Below are 15,786 nucleotides of genomic sequence, written 5' to 3'. Positions count from 1 at the left end.
ATTGGTAGCCAAACTCTTTAGTCCACTCAACTACCTGCAAAGATTGGCTTAAAGGAAGTCAAAAGTAATTTAATGGTTAATTGGAAATCAAGCAAACAGAACACATTTCACCTACTGGCTGCTATAATGTTCAAAAATTGTACTTACTTATATACATTTAAATGTGATTGTGGCACTCTGTTAATCATTGTAAAAGTTCCACTTTTCTTTACCTGTGTGTGCAAAATTATCCTTCATTAAATAAAATTCATTCTTGATATGGCTCGATTGAGACTCCATTGACCAATATCACAGATGTCCATGTCTGGACTCCAGCTTTCTACGTGAGTCACATCCATCACGTCGGTATGGGCTCAATACATGCAACAACATACAACATGCTCACCAGGTCTCTGAGAGAAAGACTATCCATGACGAGAAGCAGCTCCTTTCTACTCAATACGCACAGAAAAACAATTTCCAAAAAGATACCCAAACTGGTATTTTTAATATGTTTTGAGACAATTGGGCATTTTATATTAGCTCGCTCAAAGGTGTATAATATGACCCTTTTAATGTCATGGAGCCTAGATTATATGTGTTTACAATTTTTCTACAGAGAGCCTTAAAATAGACATTTTATGTTTTATTTTTGAAATGCATATACTGTAGTGCAGTATTGTTATTTGCATTCATCTGTATCTGCAGAGAATTGAAAATTTGGAATCAGAGGAATATAAATAACAGTTTATATTAATTCTGAGTATGGCAGTCATTTTCCCTGCAATTAGCAGGACAAAAGTATAGTGACAGTGAGTTAGTCCACAAAGTTTCTGTAACGCTGTAAAAACTACTGCATATTCACCTTTGAAATTTTGGATTCTTCTAGATACAGGTGAGGACCAGCAAACCTAATATTTTAGGCCATACTGCCACATAATAATTAGGAGGGGTTTTTATCCATTAGTTGAAATGAGAATATTGGCACAGTGGGACATGTCTGGGCTTGTGAAGGCAATCTTTCTGTTTTTACAGCATAAGAAGGAACTAGTGATGCTTTCTTCCTTGTCTCTCATCTTTATTTTCAATAAACCCAGAAGGTCAAGTGGTTAGTGCACTTGGTTTCTGTACAGAAGGTTCCCAGTTCAAACCCCACTGCTGCCCATTTGCAGTTGTGTCACGAAGTGCATCCAGCGTAAAGCTTGTGCCAAATTAATATGCATATCCACCTCAGATCTGCTGTGGTGACCCCAGGGAAAAACAAGGGAGCAGCCAAAGGGACTTACTATACGAGTACAAAAATTAAATTGTAATAAAAGGTTAAACGTACCAAACAGTACATAAGTACCAATCTAATAAAGGCTGCCTAAATTTGCTAAAATATTTCACATGACATCAGTATGAAAACAATAAAATTTTAAGTAAACACACAATAAAAAAAGGGGGGGGGGGAGTGTTCAGTCGTCTTCTAACGGAGCTTCGAAGCACGTGACAAAGCCTGTTCCGTTGAACCCATGCATCGATGGCTGTATCGTTTAGCAGGTCTGCTGTCTTTAACGACACTAAATAGAAAAAATCATTTTTATCATTTATGTAAAGAGGATGTCTCGCTTTCAAGATGTCATATTTCTCTATACAGCTCGTATTTTGAGTGAACACTGGAAACTTCGAGCATGAACCCATTTGACAGGAAAGCTTCAATGCTTCATCTTACGTCATTAGAAGGAAACAGGAAGTGCAGCACAGCTGTGTGGCTAACAGAGAAGCTACCATCACTCAGCTGAGCAAACAACACGCACCGATTTCAGACTCCCAGTTTATCATGGGGAAAGGCGGGGGTACATTTGAGAGGCTTCTTGGTGAGTTAAAAGCACACTGGACAGTTTAATGGCTCCTTCTGCAGCTATCATTCAAACGCCGATGTTTTCCAGTATTTTGTTTTTGGGCTGTGACTACCAGGCCGGCTAATGTAGCTTGCTAGCATTGGTGTCATTGTTTAGAGGCCTAGTTTGACAGGGAATTTACCACCGTGTTCAAGTACTGAATTTGGTCCCTATTTTTTTTTTTTAATGGCTGATTAACCTAAGCTATGTAATCTTTATCCTTTTATCATCCTCATTAACAGTTGATAATGTGAGTGACTTGACATCAGCAGATTGTGCTTCCCATTAACACTACATGATGAAACCCCCACCCTCAACAAAAATCATTCGTAATCAATCTTTAACTGATCTATTAAACGATAGTTGTTTCAGCGCTGTTTAAAGTAATACCAAATTCGTGTGAGTTTTTATAATTTGTGTAACTTATTATGCGTGGACATTTGTTACATAACTTACAGTGATAGGACTACAGCTTTTTAAGTCATAAATTTTGACCAAAATTCTGAAATAATTTCAAATCAGACTTCACAGTCAGCCTTAGGTGCTGTTGTGAGGGATTAGTTTACTGTCCTTGACTTAAGTTTAAGGATGCGGCAACCTGAGGCATCATATCATGCTTTCAGATCTGACCTAACTGTCAGAAAGAAAAACAACCTTCTGTTTGTCAACTTATCATATATGAGTGAAGCGCCACGATGCTCGCTCTTGGACGAAGCCACAAGCCAGAAATGGCACGAAATGATTCTATCCACCACCATCAATAGCCTTTTTGCTTAACAATTTTGTTATCGATCCTTCAGAGTGGCCATTGTTTTTGAGGGTGTTTGTCAGGAAAATGATCATTTCTCTATGTTGATTGCAGACCCTTGAAGCGGTTCTGTAGTCAACCACTTCTGCAGCAGCTGTTCTTGTTCTTGAACCAACAAAGTAGTGCTCTGACCCACTGCTTTGTTGGTTCATTGCTTCGCTGCTTTGCAGAAGCGGCAAGTCCCCTTCTTAACCCCTCTCAAAGCTATTTAAAAATGTCAATCATGAGTCACTTTTGTGTGGATTAAAGTCACTAGCTGGGACTACAATCGACTAAAATGTTTTTTTCCTCCCAAAATGAGATGTCCTGCGTTCTTTATGAATTACATTGATGCTGACGTGCAGCACAGCTGGCTGAACTCAGCTCAGAGGTATGGAGTGACATTCATGCCATTAATGTGTGAAATGAAATGCTTTTGACAAAAACTGCCAGAAATCAAGGATCCATCATGTAGATTTTATTTAAGTCCAGAGATCAACGATCCAGTGACCAATTTCATATGTTATTTACTGTGAGATTCAAAAAATGTTGTTGACATAGAAAACCTGTAAAGCCTACTTTTAGTACACAGAAAATTCTCAAGAGATATTGATAAGGGAATCGATAAGGAAGCAGGTCCATAAGTGGAATCGATAATGGCATCGGTATCGATAAAAATCTTATCAATACCCATCCCTAGACTTAAATGATGTGGTGAGATGCTGAAGAGCTTTGCTTGTTCATGTCTGTGACATATACATATGAACTAAAATTACAGGGCATTTTATAGGTTTGTTAAACACTGATGTGAGTGTTTTCTGTTGACTTGTTACAGTTACTCTGTCTTAAGTCTCTTCTTTTGTCACTCAGCTCATCTGACACCTCCTTCAGTACATCCACGTACTTCCTTTTTGGTCTTCCCCTTTTCCTTTTTTCTTTCTCCAGCCCTTGTATTTTCCTTTGTTGTCTGCCACCATCTGACATTTTTTTCCTTCCCTCCTCCTTTGAGCCACTATGTTCAAGCCACACATCACTGCAGACCGAACTATCGTCTGATGAATTTGTCCCTTTTTTTTTATGTTATCTCCAATTTATTTTCAATTATTATTTATATTGCACCAAAACACAACAAAGCTGCCTCAAAGTGCTTCACACAAGTATGGTCTAACCTTACCAACCCCACTGAGAAAGTGCACGGTGACAGTGCTAAGGAAACCTCCCTCTGATGATATTGAGGAAGAAACCTCAAGCAGACCAGACTTGCAGGAGTGACCCACTGCTTAGGTCATTGTAATAGTTACAAGGTTTTTACAAAGTTTTACCAAGCTGAAGAACAGAATAACATCAACACAAAGTGAATTATTGAGGTGAGCATGCAGTCACTGGCACCACAACAGGGTGTCTTGAGATAAGTCCGGTGCCTTGGAGTGCAGGGTCAGTGTCCATCCATCGCCTCTTCAGTTTCACTTGACTAAAAGCTGTCTTCATGGAAGACTGCATTCAAAAAGCAGACTGTCCTGAAATCCTTCTCTTGCCACACCGTTCTACCTACACTTGAAACTATCAGCATTGATTTGATTTTTATATATACAGTACTGTGCAAAAGTTTTAGGTATCCCAGAGTTGTAATAAAAGTGGAATTTGATGCTCCCCGACCCCCCCTTTTTATTAGCATGTCAACACAAAATCATTTCCAACAAAACTGAATATGTGAGCATATTTTTAAATTTAATATCTTTACGTGTACTGGCCAGTAGAATACCATGTAAACACAGTTGCAAATGACCATACAATATTAAATGTTTATAAAACACAATTACTCATACTTTAAGTCGCATTGTTTTTAAAATAGTCTGAGGTCCTGCGACTTGTATACTGAAAATCACATTTAAATGGATCCAGATCTTCATATTGATTTTGATTAAAATTGAAACTCATCACACATTTCATTTATTTATGAATACTTGTCAGCTTTTCATACATTTAATGCCTTCATGATGCATTAAATGTGCCTAAAACATTGCATATTACTGGTGTGTGTGTGTGCATATATATATATATATATATATATATATATATATATATATATATATATATATATATATATATATATATATATATATATATATATATATATATATATATATATATATATATAAGGTAGAGTATAGCAAATTTGGTGGCTATTGGTGACTGACTGGTAAATAGGCCGGCAAGGGCTTTCCTTATCACCTACAACTGTGTGCTTTTTAATATATATATGTATGTATGTATGTTTTAATCAACTGCAGATAAAGCCACCAGTCAGCTGCTGCTGGAAACTGACTGGGAATCTATCCTCCAGATCTGTGATCTTATTCGACAAGGGGATACACAGTGAGTTATTCTACCTTCTTTTTATTTTTGTGCCTACCTTCAGCAGGTATAAATAGCCCCGTAAGAAGGACGACTCCACTGATATGACTTGTATTTGGACTTGCTTTTTGTTCCTGCAGAGCTAAATATGCCATTGGGGCCATTAAGAAGAAACTGAATGACAAGAATCCTCATGTGGCTCTCTATGCACTTGAGGTAATATAATCTATTTTTCACAGGCTATGAAAAATACAGGTGAACTGCGTTAATTTGCGCAAGTGGGGATCCAAACATCGAACGAACTGCCAGTTATCTGAAACTGATTTAATGAGGTTGACCAAAAACATCCATTAGTCTTTATACAGTAGTCTAAATTTTTGGGGTCCACAAATCAACTGTGAGTAAAGCCGAAACATGAGTTAACAGAGTTCACCTGTACCTAGAACCAATATTGATGAACTCTTTCATTTTCCTTTCAGTTCTGTAAATGTGTAATCATTTTTCCCCACACAGCTATATATTTGTGGGCAAGCTGCTATGATGTGCCATGTATGTATAATATAACAGATGTGAGTAATCACTTGGCTTCACCCTTAGGTTCTTGAATCAGTTGTGAAGAACTGTGGCCAGACAGTCCATGATGAGGTGGCTAGTAAGCAAACTATGGAGGAACTAAAGGATCTACTTAAGGTGATCTTTATTTTAGATGCAGTATAACTTCTTTTTCTTTCTCACTTTAATTTCTAAAGGTTCTTACTCATTCATTATCACGTTATTTTTATTGGCCTTTCTTATAACTTATGATTTTGATGGTGTTGTGGTTTTTGGTTACGGTGAATGTCCAACAAATTTCCCCTTGGGAGCAATAAAGACATCCTTGATCAAATTTAGATTTATTTATTTATTTATTGCATTTCATAATTTCTGTTATCAAGCAAGCTGTGTTTCCACTTGCGTCATTGTGTCAGTTAAATGACGTGTTTATTCACAAATTGACTGCGATCCACAAAGATGTTGGGCATGGGCTGGCATTGATACTGTTGCAGAGAGGGAGCGTGACTGCCCCAAAGTCTGAGAAGGGCTACTTTAAAGAGACATTCTTTTAAAAAGTAAATGAGTAAAAAGCACACCAAAACTCTGTTTTGATTTGGACACTTGATCAGGTCAGCTATTATATGTGACAGCTAAATTGGAGAAGATGAATATGAGGATTTAAAGTTGGAGCGGGGGGGACGGGACTTTCTTACACACACACACGTACATATATACACACTCGTATACATTTTTAAAAATGAATCTCCTCACCCTAGAAGCAGACCGAGCCGAACGTCAGAAACAAGATCCTGTACCTGATTCAGGCCTGGGCCAATGCCTTCCGCAATGAGCCCAAGTACAAAGTGGTTCAAGATACTTACCAGATCATGAAAGTAGAAGGTAAGTGGATATATGCATATGTGACAAAATAGTTATATTGGTGTTAAAGTCAACTCTGGGAGCAAGTCCTGGTGTCATGCTTGCTTCATCCACAACACCACGGATCCCCCTTGCGTCATGAATGACAACCACCTAGTCAGGCCCATCCCCGCTTCTCGATAGTAGCCATCCATCTGCTGCAGTTAGGTGAGGGGTGGACATCCTCTTGTCCTTCTTCAGTCACTGGGGTCCTCAACACTCAGGCACCCATGTGCTGTTAGTTTTTTTTTTTAATAGCTTTAACTTTGTGTTAAATGTATTGAAATCTGCTTGAAAGGACATCGCAGCAAATCTGAATGTACAATGAAGTGCATGTTTCCTGTCTATAATAATATTGGTGAATAACTTTATTTAAGATGAGGGATGACCAAATAATTCCCATTCCCACAGTGTTGCAGTGAGGATTACTAATCAAAGAATATTGGCATTATGTATTTTTTTCTTTTTTCTTTCTAATAGTAGCATCTATGCCTATGGCTAACAGATTTTTTTTTTTTTATAGGTCATGTGTTCCCAGAGTTTAAGGAGAGTGATGCAATGTTTGCAGCTGAAAGAGTATGACTTTTTAACTTGTCAATGAATAAGATTCACATTTATTTTTCTAAAAGAGACCTACAGTGTTATATTATGTCTGTTTATTCTGTCCAGGCCCCAGACTGGGTTGATGCTGAGGAGTGTCACCGATGCAGAGTCCAGTTTGGAGTTATGACAAGAAAGGTAGGCTGTCCTTCAACATACATAGAGCACAAATATTTACAGGCTTCTACGTTCGTTTACAGCACTCTGTAGTGCATGATTTGTGCATAACCTGACCTAGTTTTGTTGTTTGCTTTTCTAGCACCATTGTCGTGCCTGTGGCCAGATTTTTTGTGGGAAGTGTTCTTCTAAATACTCGACCATTCCAAAGTTTGGCATAGAGAAGGAGGTGCGCGTATGTGAACCCTGCTTTGAGCTTCTTAATAAGTGAGTCCATAGACTTGATAATGGAGAAAGTATCTTTATTTTGACTCTGCATGTATAATGTACAGGACACCTGGGCTATTATCTCTATATAACTGCAGTAATGCACCAATATTCCAAGTTTATACACCTGTTGTGTTACGTTGTTGTTGTCTGTTGCTACTTGCTTTGATATGTATAATAATTGTGCCACTTCTCCTGAAAATTGAACAGTTTGGCACTAGACTGAGGAAACAGATGATGATATTTTAAGGATAGTGCCATGCATTTTGTTTTTGCTTGGACAGCAACTGGCAGATGTTCTTGCTCATGTGGTGGTTAAGGTTTTGACCTTACTCTGTCTATAAAGCGACTGAGATGACTTGCATTGTGAGTTGGCACTGTATAAGTGTGTTAAGTTTAAAATGAAGTGAACTATAAGGCAAGTAAAGTTTAATTATTTTTCTGACTTATTCCAACATGTTTATTTTGCCATATTTTCTAAGATGTTGTAGAGGCTTACTTGTTTTACACAAGAGGTTATATTTTAAAGGTACATCTGGTGCAATTTGTAACCAAATCTGGGCAACCCATGCATGTCAGCTCCAGACAATGCTAAAATAAATTAAATAAAAATAAATTAGATGGCAACTGAAATATAGGGAAATAGTCCAGCACTGTCAAATGTATAGAAAGTCATAATGTTGTGATTTTAGGTCTTGTTTTGCACAGATGTCACAGAAATGATCATACAAACCTTAATATTTTCAGGGATTGAATAATGCTTAAAAATGTGGTATGCAAATCTTGTCTCTTATCAATCATTATACCATTGATGAAAATAAAATGTATTCATTAATTCAACTTGACGCAGCATTGGCAGATGTGAGATGAGTTGTCTGTTTTCTTAAATGATTTGTTTATAAATGAGAGTTCTTGGTGTTTTGACATCATGCTCTCATCTGTTGATTTACAAGACTGTTTGTCCTCCCTGATCCCTTTTCCTCACCAGCCACCCGTCCCTCTCTCCTCCGCTTAGGAAAGCCGAGGGTAAGACAGCGCCTTCAGGCACTGCTGAGCTTCCTCCAGAGTACCTGACCAGCCCACTATCCCAACAGTCACAGGTACCTTCTTGAGAGAGTAGAGAGTGCTAAATTTACTTTGTAAACAGTTGTATAGCAAGAATGGGACTTCGCAAGCTTAATTTTCATCAGTTATTGCCTATAAGCTCATTGATCATATACAGGTCTTCCAGTGCACAATATGGCTTCAGTCTTAAGATATGGCACAGCAAGCATTACATTCAATATAGTGTAAAGAATTCTGAGCATTATCCCAAAGCCGTCGCTGTGTATTTTCTTCTTTTGTCTTTACTCCAGTTTTCAGGTATAATACCTTTTGTCTTTTTTTTAACATCTTAAATGTCAGAAAGGTCTTGATTAAAATAAATATATTGTGGAATTGAAATCATTTGAAGACATAATTGGTTGTTTGAATTGTTCTTTTGCCTTCTCTATGCTTTGTATCGGAAAATTGTACTACTTTGTTTCCCCAGCCAACCTCTTCATTGGGTTTTTAGTCTGATGATGTGATTGTTTTTATTATTTCTTTTTGCCCCATTCCACCAGATGCCCCCCAAGAGAGATGAGGCTGCACTGCAGGAGGAGGAGGAGCTGCAGCTGGCAATTGCTCTCAGCCAAAGTGAGGCAGAGGAGAAGGAGCGAATGGTGGGTGACATGACCCACAATTCAGTTTTACTCTTAACCAGCTTGTGTGAAGAGACCGATTCATGGCTGTGTTTAATTACAGAGACAGAAGAACTCTTACTCAGCATATCCCAAAACTGAGCCCACTCCTGTGACATCATCGGCACCACCAGTCAGTACTCTCTACACATCCCCTGTGGTAAGATGACTTCTCATGCAACGGCTTTGCAGCATTTAAAACTAACACTTCTGCAAATGGCCTCATCCAGACAGTTTCTTACTAAGACAAATGTGAACTCTGTTTTCTCTAGAACTCTTCTGCTCCGTCAGCTGAAGAAGTAGACCCTGAGGTATTATTATTGTTATTTCTCCTTTTTTTTTTCTTTTTAAATGTGTTGTTTTACAATATGGAAATGTTGTGCTATTTTAAAAGTATTAATATTGAATGTATTGCCTCATTCTAGCTGGCCCGTTATCTGAATAGAACATACTGGGAGAAGAAACAGGAAGAGGCTCGTAAGAGTCCCACCCCCTCAGCCCCGGCCCCTGTGCCTTTGGCTGAGCCCCTGCCATCAGTCAGTCAGCCTGTAGAAACTCTCATGCCTGCACAACCTGCCAGCATAGTGGAGGTATATTGTGCTCGGGTTTTATTTGTACTAAGTGCATTTCTGCTGAAACTGGTGTGGGCAGCCCACAAATCATGACGCATTACTGCCCCTATTTCAGCAGCAGTACCAGAATGGGGAGTCAGAGGAGAACCACGAGCAGTTTCTGAAGGCTCTGCAAAATGCTGTCACCACTTTCCTGAACCGCATGAAGAGTAACCACGTGCGTGGCCGCAGCATCACAAATGACAGTGCAGTGCTGTCTCTCTTCCAGTCCATCAATAATATGCATCCACAGCTATTGGACATCCTCAACCAGCTGGATGAGAAGAGACGTGAGTCCTAGCTTTACAGGAGCATTTATACGTATGGAAGTCTGTGTTTCTGTCACACTATCTACAGTGTGACATCCTTTGTGCTGTCAACAGTGTACTACGAGGGTCTGCAGGACAAGCTGGCCCAAGTGCGCGATGCTCGGGCAGCTCTCAACGCCCTTCGAGATGAGCATAGAGAAAAGCTTCGCCGTGCTGCAGAAGAAGCAGAAAGGCAGAGGCAGATCCAGCTGGCACAGAAACTGGAGATCATGAGGCAAAAGAAACAGGTGTTTCATTTACTCTCTGCAGTGACACTGCAGATACAAATCCTTTTTGTGCTTTGTAGTACTTGTGCTCATCATTCTTTACATTTCAGGAGTACCTGGAGATGCAACGGCAGCTAGCCATTCAGCGCCTTCAGGAGCAGGAGAAGGAGAGGCAAATGCGTCTGGAGCAACAGAAACACACAATCCAGATGAGAGCTCAAATGCCTGCTTTCTCTTTGCCCTATGCACAGGTACAGGTTGTGGAACTTTTGAATAATTGTAAAATGGATGTGAAATACAGCGATACTCTCTTCTTCATCAGCTGTCAGTGACTTGAATGTCTAAATTCTGTTAAGAAAAACAGATGTTACTCACCCATCTCTGTCAGCAGTGAAATCAGTCATGCAGCGTTGAAGTCAGAATATGCATGTCCCACTCATTCACAGTAGAAAAGTTGCCGCATAAATACAATCTCCGGGGTGACTGTAATTCTCATGAAAAGCTACACACCCTTATGAATTTATGACATGGTTTTATTTATTTATTTTTCTAATTCTCAGTCGTGCACTTTATGGATCATGTTATATTAAATGTGTTCTTACGGCTACGATAAGAGTTGAACACTGTTTGGTTTTGTAGTTAATGTATATTAACAGAGTCAGTGCACTTAGATGTATTTTGGATTATCTATTCACATGCAGATGCAGTCCTTGCCTCCCAACGTGGCAGGGGGTGTGGTGTACCAGCCTGGTGCTCCACCCAGCTACCCAGGCACCTTCAGCCCTGCTGGCTCAGTGGAAGGTTCACCTATGCACAATATTTACATGAACCAGGCTGGACAGACTGTTCCCACACAGTATCAGGCCATGCCTGGTTCCGCCACAGGTGAGCAGCTCACCGAGAGCATTAAAGATAAACTATGAATTTAAGTTTGAGGTACTGTTCATTGACTCCTAATCTGCTGAACAGGAAGGTTTTCTATATGTGGATGATTACACCTTTTCTTTTCTCCCTCTAGACCCCAGTATAGTTAATCCCTACATGTACCAGACTGCCGGCAACAATGGTCAGCCACCACCACCTCCTCCTCCTGGCCAGGCCCCTCCCACAACAACATCAACCTACTCCAACTACCAGCCAACACCTACGCAGGGCTATCAGGTGTGATTGGCTGACTGGAGCCTAGTTTCAATTCTCTTCCTTAAGTGCTGCTGCAATATCTAGTGGTAACAAATTATTTTACTAATTTTTGTCCCTGGTCTGGCCTCTCAGGGTCAGAGTTTGCCCCCCATGTCCCAGGCAACCCCCACAAATGGTATGGGTTACATGGGCTATCAGCCATACAGCATGCAGAACATGATTACAGCATTGCCAGGACAAGACCCCAATATGCCCCCCCAACAGCCCTATATGCCAGGCCAGCAGCCCATGTACCAGCAGGTCAGTCACTTATTTCCTTTCATAAAGTCATATTGGAAGAGCAGCAACACGCATTTAAGTGATTTTACAATGTTTAATTGTTCTGTTAAAATAATGTGAACTGTGCCAGATGGATACAAGAAAGTCTCCATTTTAATTTTTTTGTTATTTAAATTTTAAAGTATATCTTTTAAATTAATCTTTGCTCGGATCCCAATTTCTCTAAAATAGGAAGTAGAAAATGACTTCTTACTGAAAATTGGGGCAAATGCTTATCTGTGGCAGGACAAACTGTTGCCTCAGTGCTGTAGTGCAACAGATAACTGAAATGATCCTTCAAATGGTGATGCAAGCATCAAATTCGGCACAAATACTCCTTAGACATTACTCTTTTGAAAAAAATCGATAGGCCACTTGACTTTTCAGTAGGCAGCCAGGTAGGGGTCAGTTGTAGAATTAGACAGGAGGCAAAGTTAAAAGATGCTCCAATCATATTGAAAACTACACCACATTATTTGTCTGATCATAAATATTCCAAAAAGGTATAATTTGGACAATCTGTCACTGAATGTTTTGGGTTAAAAACAGCAAGAATGGTGGCAAAGATCAATTTATGTTTGTACAGGGGTCAAAAGTTAAATTTGCTCCAAATTTGGTTAAAAGTAGTGCAAATTGGTTAACCTAATAGGATTAATAAATGGAATAGTTTTGACTGTATGGAATGTTTGGTCTGCTAAGTAAATAAACAATGTCGACATCCGTTGGATTCTATCTTATGTGACATGTTACCACGTAATGTGATAACCAAGCATGACACATGGTGAAAATTATTCCTTTTAAAACCCTATTGACCAATCATTTGCAATGAGAGCAATTTTAACTTTTGACCCTGTACAAACTGAAATTGACCTTTGCCACCGTTCTTGCTGTTTTTTTTACCCCATAACTCCATAATATTCAGTTATAGATAGTCCAAACTATAGCTTTTTGGAATATCTGTGATAAGACTAATAGTGTGGTATAGTTTTCAATATGATTGGAGCAACTTTTAACTTGGACCCCTGTGTAATTGTTCAGTTGACCCCCACTTGCCTGCCTATTGAAAATTCAAGTGGCCAATTGTTTTTCTTTTTTTTTTCTTCTAAGGAGTATCTGTGCCAAATTTGGTGCAGGATTTCTCTGTAAATTATTCTGTTATCTGCTGCACTACATGTAGAAAAGGAATGCAACTAACACATTGACTTAAAGGATATTTTTCAAGACAATCTTGACTTTGGCATGCACCAGTGATGTCCTGGCATAGTCCATAATACAATTTAATTGAGAAAAAAAGTTTTTTTTTTTCTTACTTTCATACTGCTGCACACCATCCATTGGCAGCTGTGCTCACATTCCAGGTGGAGGAATTTTCAGTCATTCTTTTAGTGAAATTAATGATACATCTAGTTTACAATATGCCACATACAGATAAAATGTGAGTGCAGTATCAAATACTTTGTGTGTGTGTGTATGTGTGTTGGGGGGGGGGGGGCAGATAAACTCAGTCAGGCGTGTTCAGTCAATCAGCTAGGCTGACCAAGAAACACACCTGATTTGTGTCAGTATGAGCAGTTAGAGCAGGGAGAAATGAGCAGGGCATAGTACTTGAGGTCCAACGGTGAGGATTGGGAACCACTGCCCCACACAAATTTTGGCCACCTGCCTGTAACATTTTGTAATTGCATGCCTTCCATTTTCTTTGGTAGGTGGCGCCCCCTGGTGGTCCACAGCAGCCTGCTCAGCAGCAGGCCCAGGCTGTTCTGTCTGTCCCAGGTACCGCAGAAGCACAGCTCATCTCCTTCGACTGAAAACTGACGAGCTGCAGAATCTAACACACTACAGCTTCTCCTTCTTTGTCCCCTGGATGACTCGGAGGTTCCCCTCTGGTTACTCACACACATCTCTTACCCTCCACTTTACTCTGATGTTGTGGCAATGTAACATATTGTGATGATGTTGCCAAACTGTGGCCCACCTTGCCAGCTGCCATTGCCCCACTGAAGCAGTGCAAGGGACAGCACCATAACCCAAACCTTCCAACCTCTTCCTGGCTGGCAAGTATTTAGTATTTCCTTTAATAAATCAATAACTGAAACTCAAATAGTTAGTGGTATTAAATTTAAAATGACTAAGAAAATATGACTGTAAGGAAGGCAAGAAAAATGATCAAAGCATAACCTCTCTTGGTCTCATATTTTTCTAATGCAAAATCTGCATGCATTTTTTTTTTTTTTTTTTTATGAACTGAAAGTGAATTATTGCAACTTCATGTAAATCTGTTGGCAGTGATTGCGAAACATCTGTATGTGCTCTTTAATGGATTGTAGATTGTGGCTATAAATTGATGTCTGGAGGGAGTAAGCACATTCAAACGCCTGAAACAAATGGCACCAAGTCATCTGCAGTAAGTAGGTTCATATGTTGCAGCATCAGTTTCTGTTCCTTCTTGTGATCACAAACAGATGCAAAATAAGGTCATATTATCTTGTGCATTAATTTGGTTATGCACTATATTTTCTAAAAACATTCTTTTTATTGATGATTTACAGATAGCTAGTTAGATGGATTCAACATCCAGCCTGCATGTCTTTATTCAAATTTTGTGACACCACAACACCCTAAAAATGGCGACGTTACTGGAGGTTGCCTCCAGGTGCCCAGCCCATGTGAATTTGGTTATAATTGAGTCATAAATGAAGGTATATATGTTAAAAGCACAGGTTGGCAGTCTTTTTTTTTTTTTTTTTTTTTTTCTACTTGAGTATACTTGGGGACTGTGGAAACAAGAAAATGCTAGCAGAGTAAATAATGTTCCGCATGTATGTAACACAAACCAAATTGCTGACTTCTGTAACCCTTCAGTTGCCATTTGTGGAATTCTTTCTCATACTGATCTAACTTTAAGTAATTTTAAAATTATATTTAATAAATATCTGGTTCTTATTGTCCTACCTGCTTTATTCTTTTTCTCCTACATATTATTATTCTGATTGGCCTTTGTACATCTGCCTGCAAAAACCACTGATATACACTGGAATGGACCACTCACATTATGAATTGATGTGTGTGTGTGTGTGTGTGTATATGTATGTGTGTGTGTGTGTATATACATATGCACACACATACAGTGCATCCGGAAAGTATTCACAGTGCTTCACTTTTCCACATTTTGTTACAGCCTTATTCCAAAATGGAGGAAATTAATGTTTCTTCAAAATTCTACTCACAACACCCCATAATGATAACATGAAAAAAGCTAGTAATCATATCATCTGACCATCGACCACGTGTCATGGACACTCGGGTAAATAGAGGGGCTGATCTGTCGACCGATCACCACCTGGTGGTGAGTTGGATCCGCTAGGAGGGGAAGAAGCCGGCCAGACCTGGCAGGCCCAAACGTATCGTGAGGGTATGCTGGGAACGACTGGCGGAACCTTCTGTCAGTGAGGTCTTCAACTCCCACCTCCGGGAGAGCTTCTCCCAGATACCGGGGGAGGTTGGAGACATGTAGTCCAAGTGGTCCATGTTCTCCACCTCCATGATGCGGCCACCTGTAGCTGTGGTTGCAAGGTCTCCGGGGTCCTTTGCTAAGGGCTATCCGGTTCCTGTACGATCACAGCAGGAGCTTGGTTTGCATTGCCGATAGTAAGTCAAACCTGTTTCCAGTGCAGACAGAATTTCTAGGCGCAGCCAGGATGTAGAGGGAGTCCGGTTTTGGAACCACAGAATCTCATCTCTGCTGTTTGCGGATGATGTGGTCCTGTTGGCTTTGTCAAACCAGGACCTTCAGCATGTACTGGGGCGGTTTGCAGCCGAGTGTGAAGCGTCCGGGATGAGGATCAGCACCTCCAAATCCGAGGCCATGGTTCTTGACTGGAAAAAAGGTGCCTTGCCCTCTTCAGGTCGGTCGGTGGGGTATCCTTACCTCAAGTGGAGGAGTTTAAGTATCTCGGGGTTTTGTTCATGAGTTAGGGACGAATGGAGCATGAGATCGACAAACGGATCGATCTACGTTCCG

At 39.9% G+C, this 15,786-nt stretch overlaps 1 protein-coding gene across 5 annotated transcripts; it reads left to right on the top strand.

Moving 5' to 3' along the window:
- The first annotated feature begins 1,688 nt into the window (after positions 1 to 1,688).
- hgs (hepatocyte growth factor-regulated tyrosine kinase substrate) lies at positions 1,689 to 14,517 on the top strand. 5 transcript variants are annotated; one of them, XM_034190022.1, is made up of 20 exons: positions 1,689 to 1,838; positions 4,941 to 5,025; positions 5,145 to 5,220; positions 5,602 to 5,694; positions 6,315 to 6,438; positions 6,980 to 7,032; positions 7,126 to 7,194; positions 7,316 to 7,440; positions 8,426 to 8,540; positions 9,045 to 9,143; positions 9,226 to 9,321; positions 9,434 to 9,472; positions 9,587 to 9,751; positions 9,849 to 10,062; positions 10,156 to 10,328; positions 10,418 to 10,558; positions 11,009 to 11,192; positions 11,326 to 11,468; positions 11,580 to 11,747; positions 13,472 to 14,517. In XM_034190022.1, the coding sequence occupies exons 1-20, from the start codon at positions 1,802 to 1,804 to the stop codon at positions 13,571 to 13,573; spliced, it is 2,301 nt and encodes a 766-aa protein (XP_034045913.1). In that variant the 5' UTR covers positions 1,689 to 1,801; the 3' UTR covers positions 13,574 to 14,517. The 5 variants fall into 5 exon arrangements, with proteins under 5 accessions (XP_034045913.1, XP_034045914.1, XP_034045915.1 ...); XM_034190023.1 differs by having other exon boundaries at positions 6,318 to 6,438; positions 13,472 to 13,609; XM_034190024.1 differs by having other exon boundaries at positions 8,429 to 8,540; positions 13,472 to 13,609.
- Positions 14,518 to 15,786: the final 1,269 nt, after the last annotated feature.

The sequence above is a fragment of the Thalassophryne amazonica genome, chromosome 16 (genome assembly GCF_902500255.1).
Source record: "Thalassophryne amazonica chromosome 16, fThaAma1.1, whole genome shotgun sequence".
NCBI lineage: Eukaryota > Metazoa > Chordata > Actinopteri > Batrachoidiformes > Batrachoididae > Thalassophryne > Thalassophryne amazonica.
Note: the sequence above shows the minus strand (reverse complement) of the source record. Positions and strands in the feature narration are given on the sequence as shown.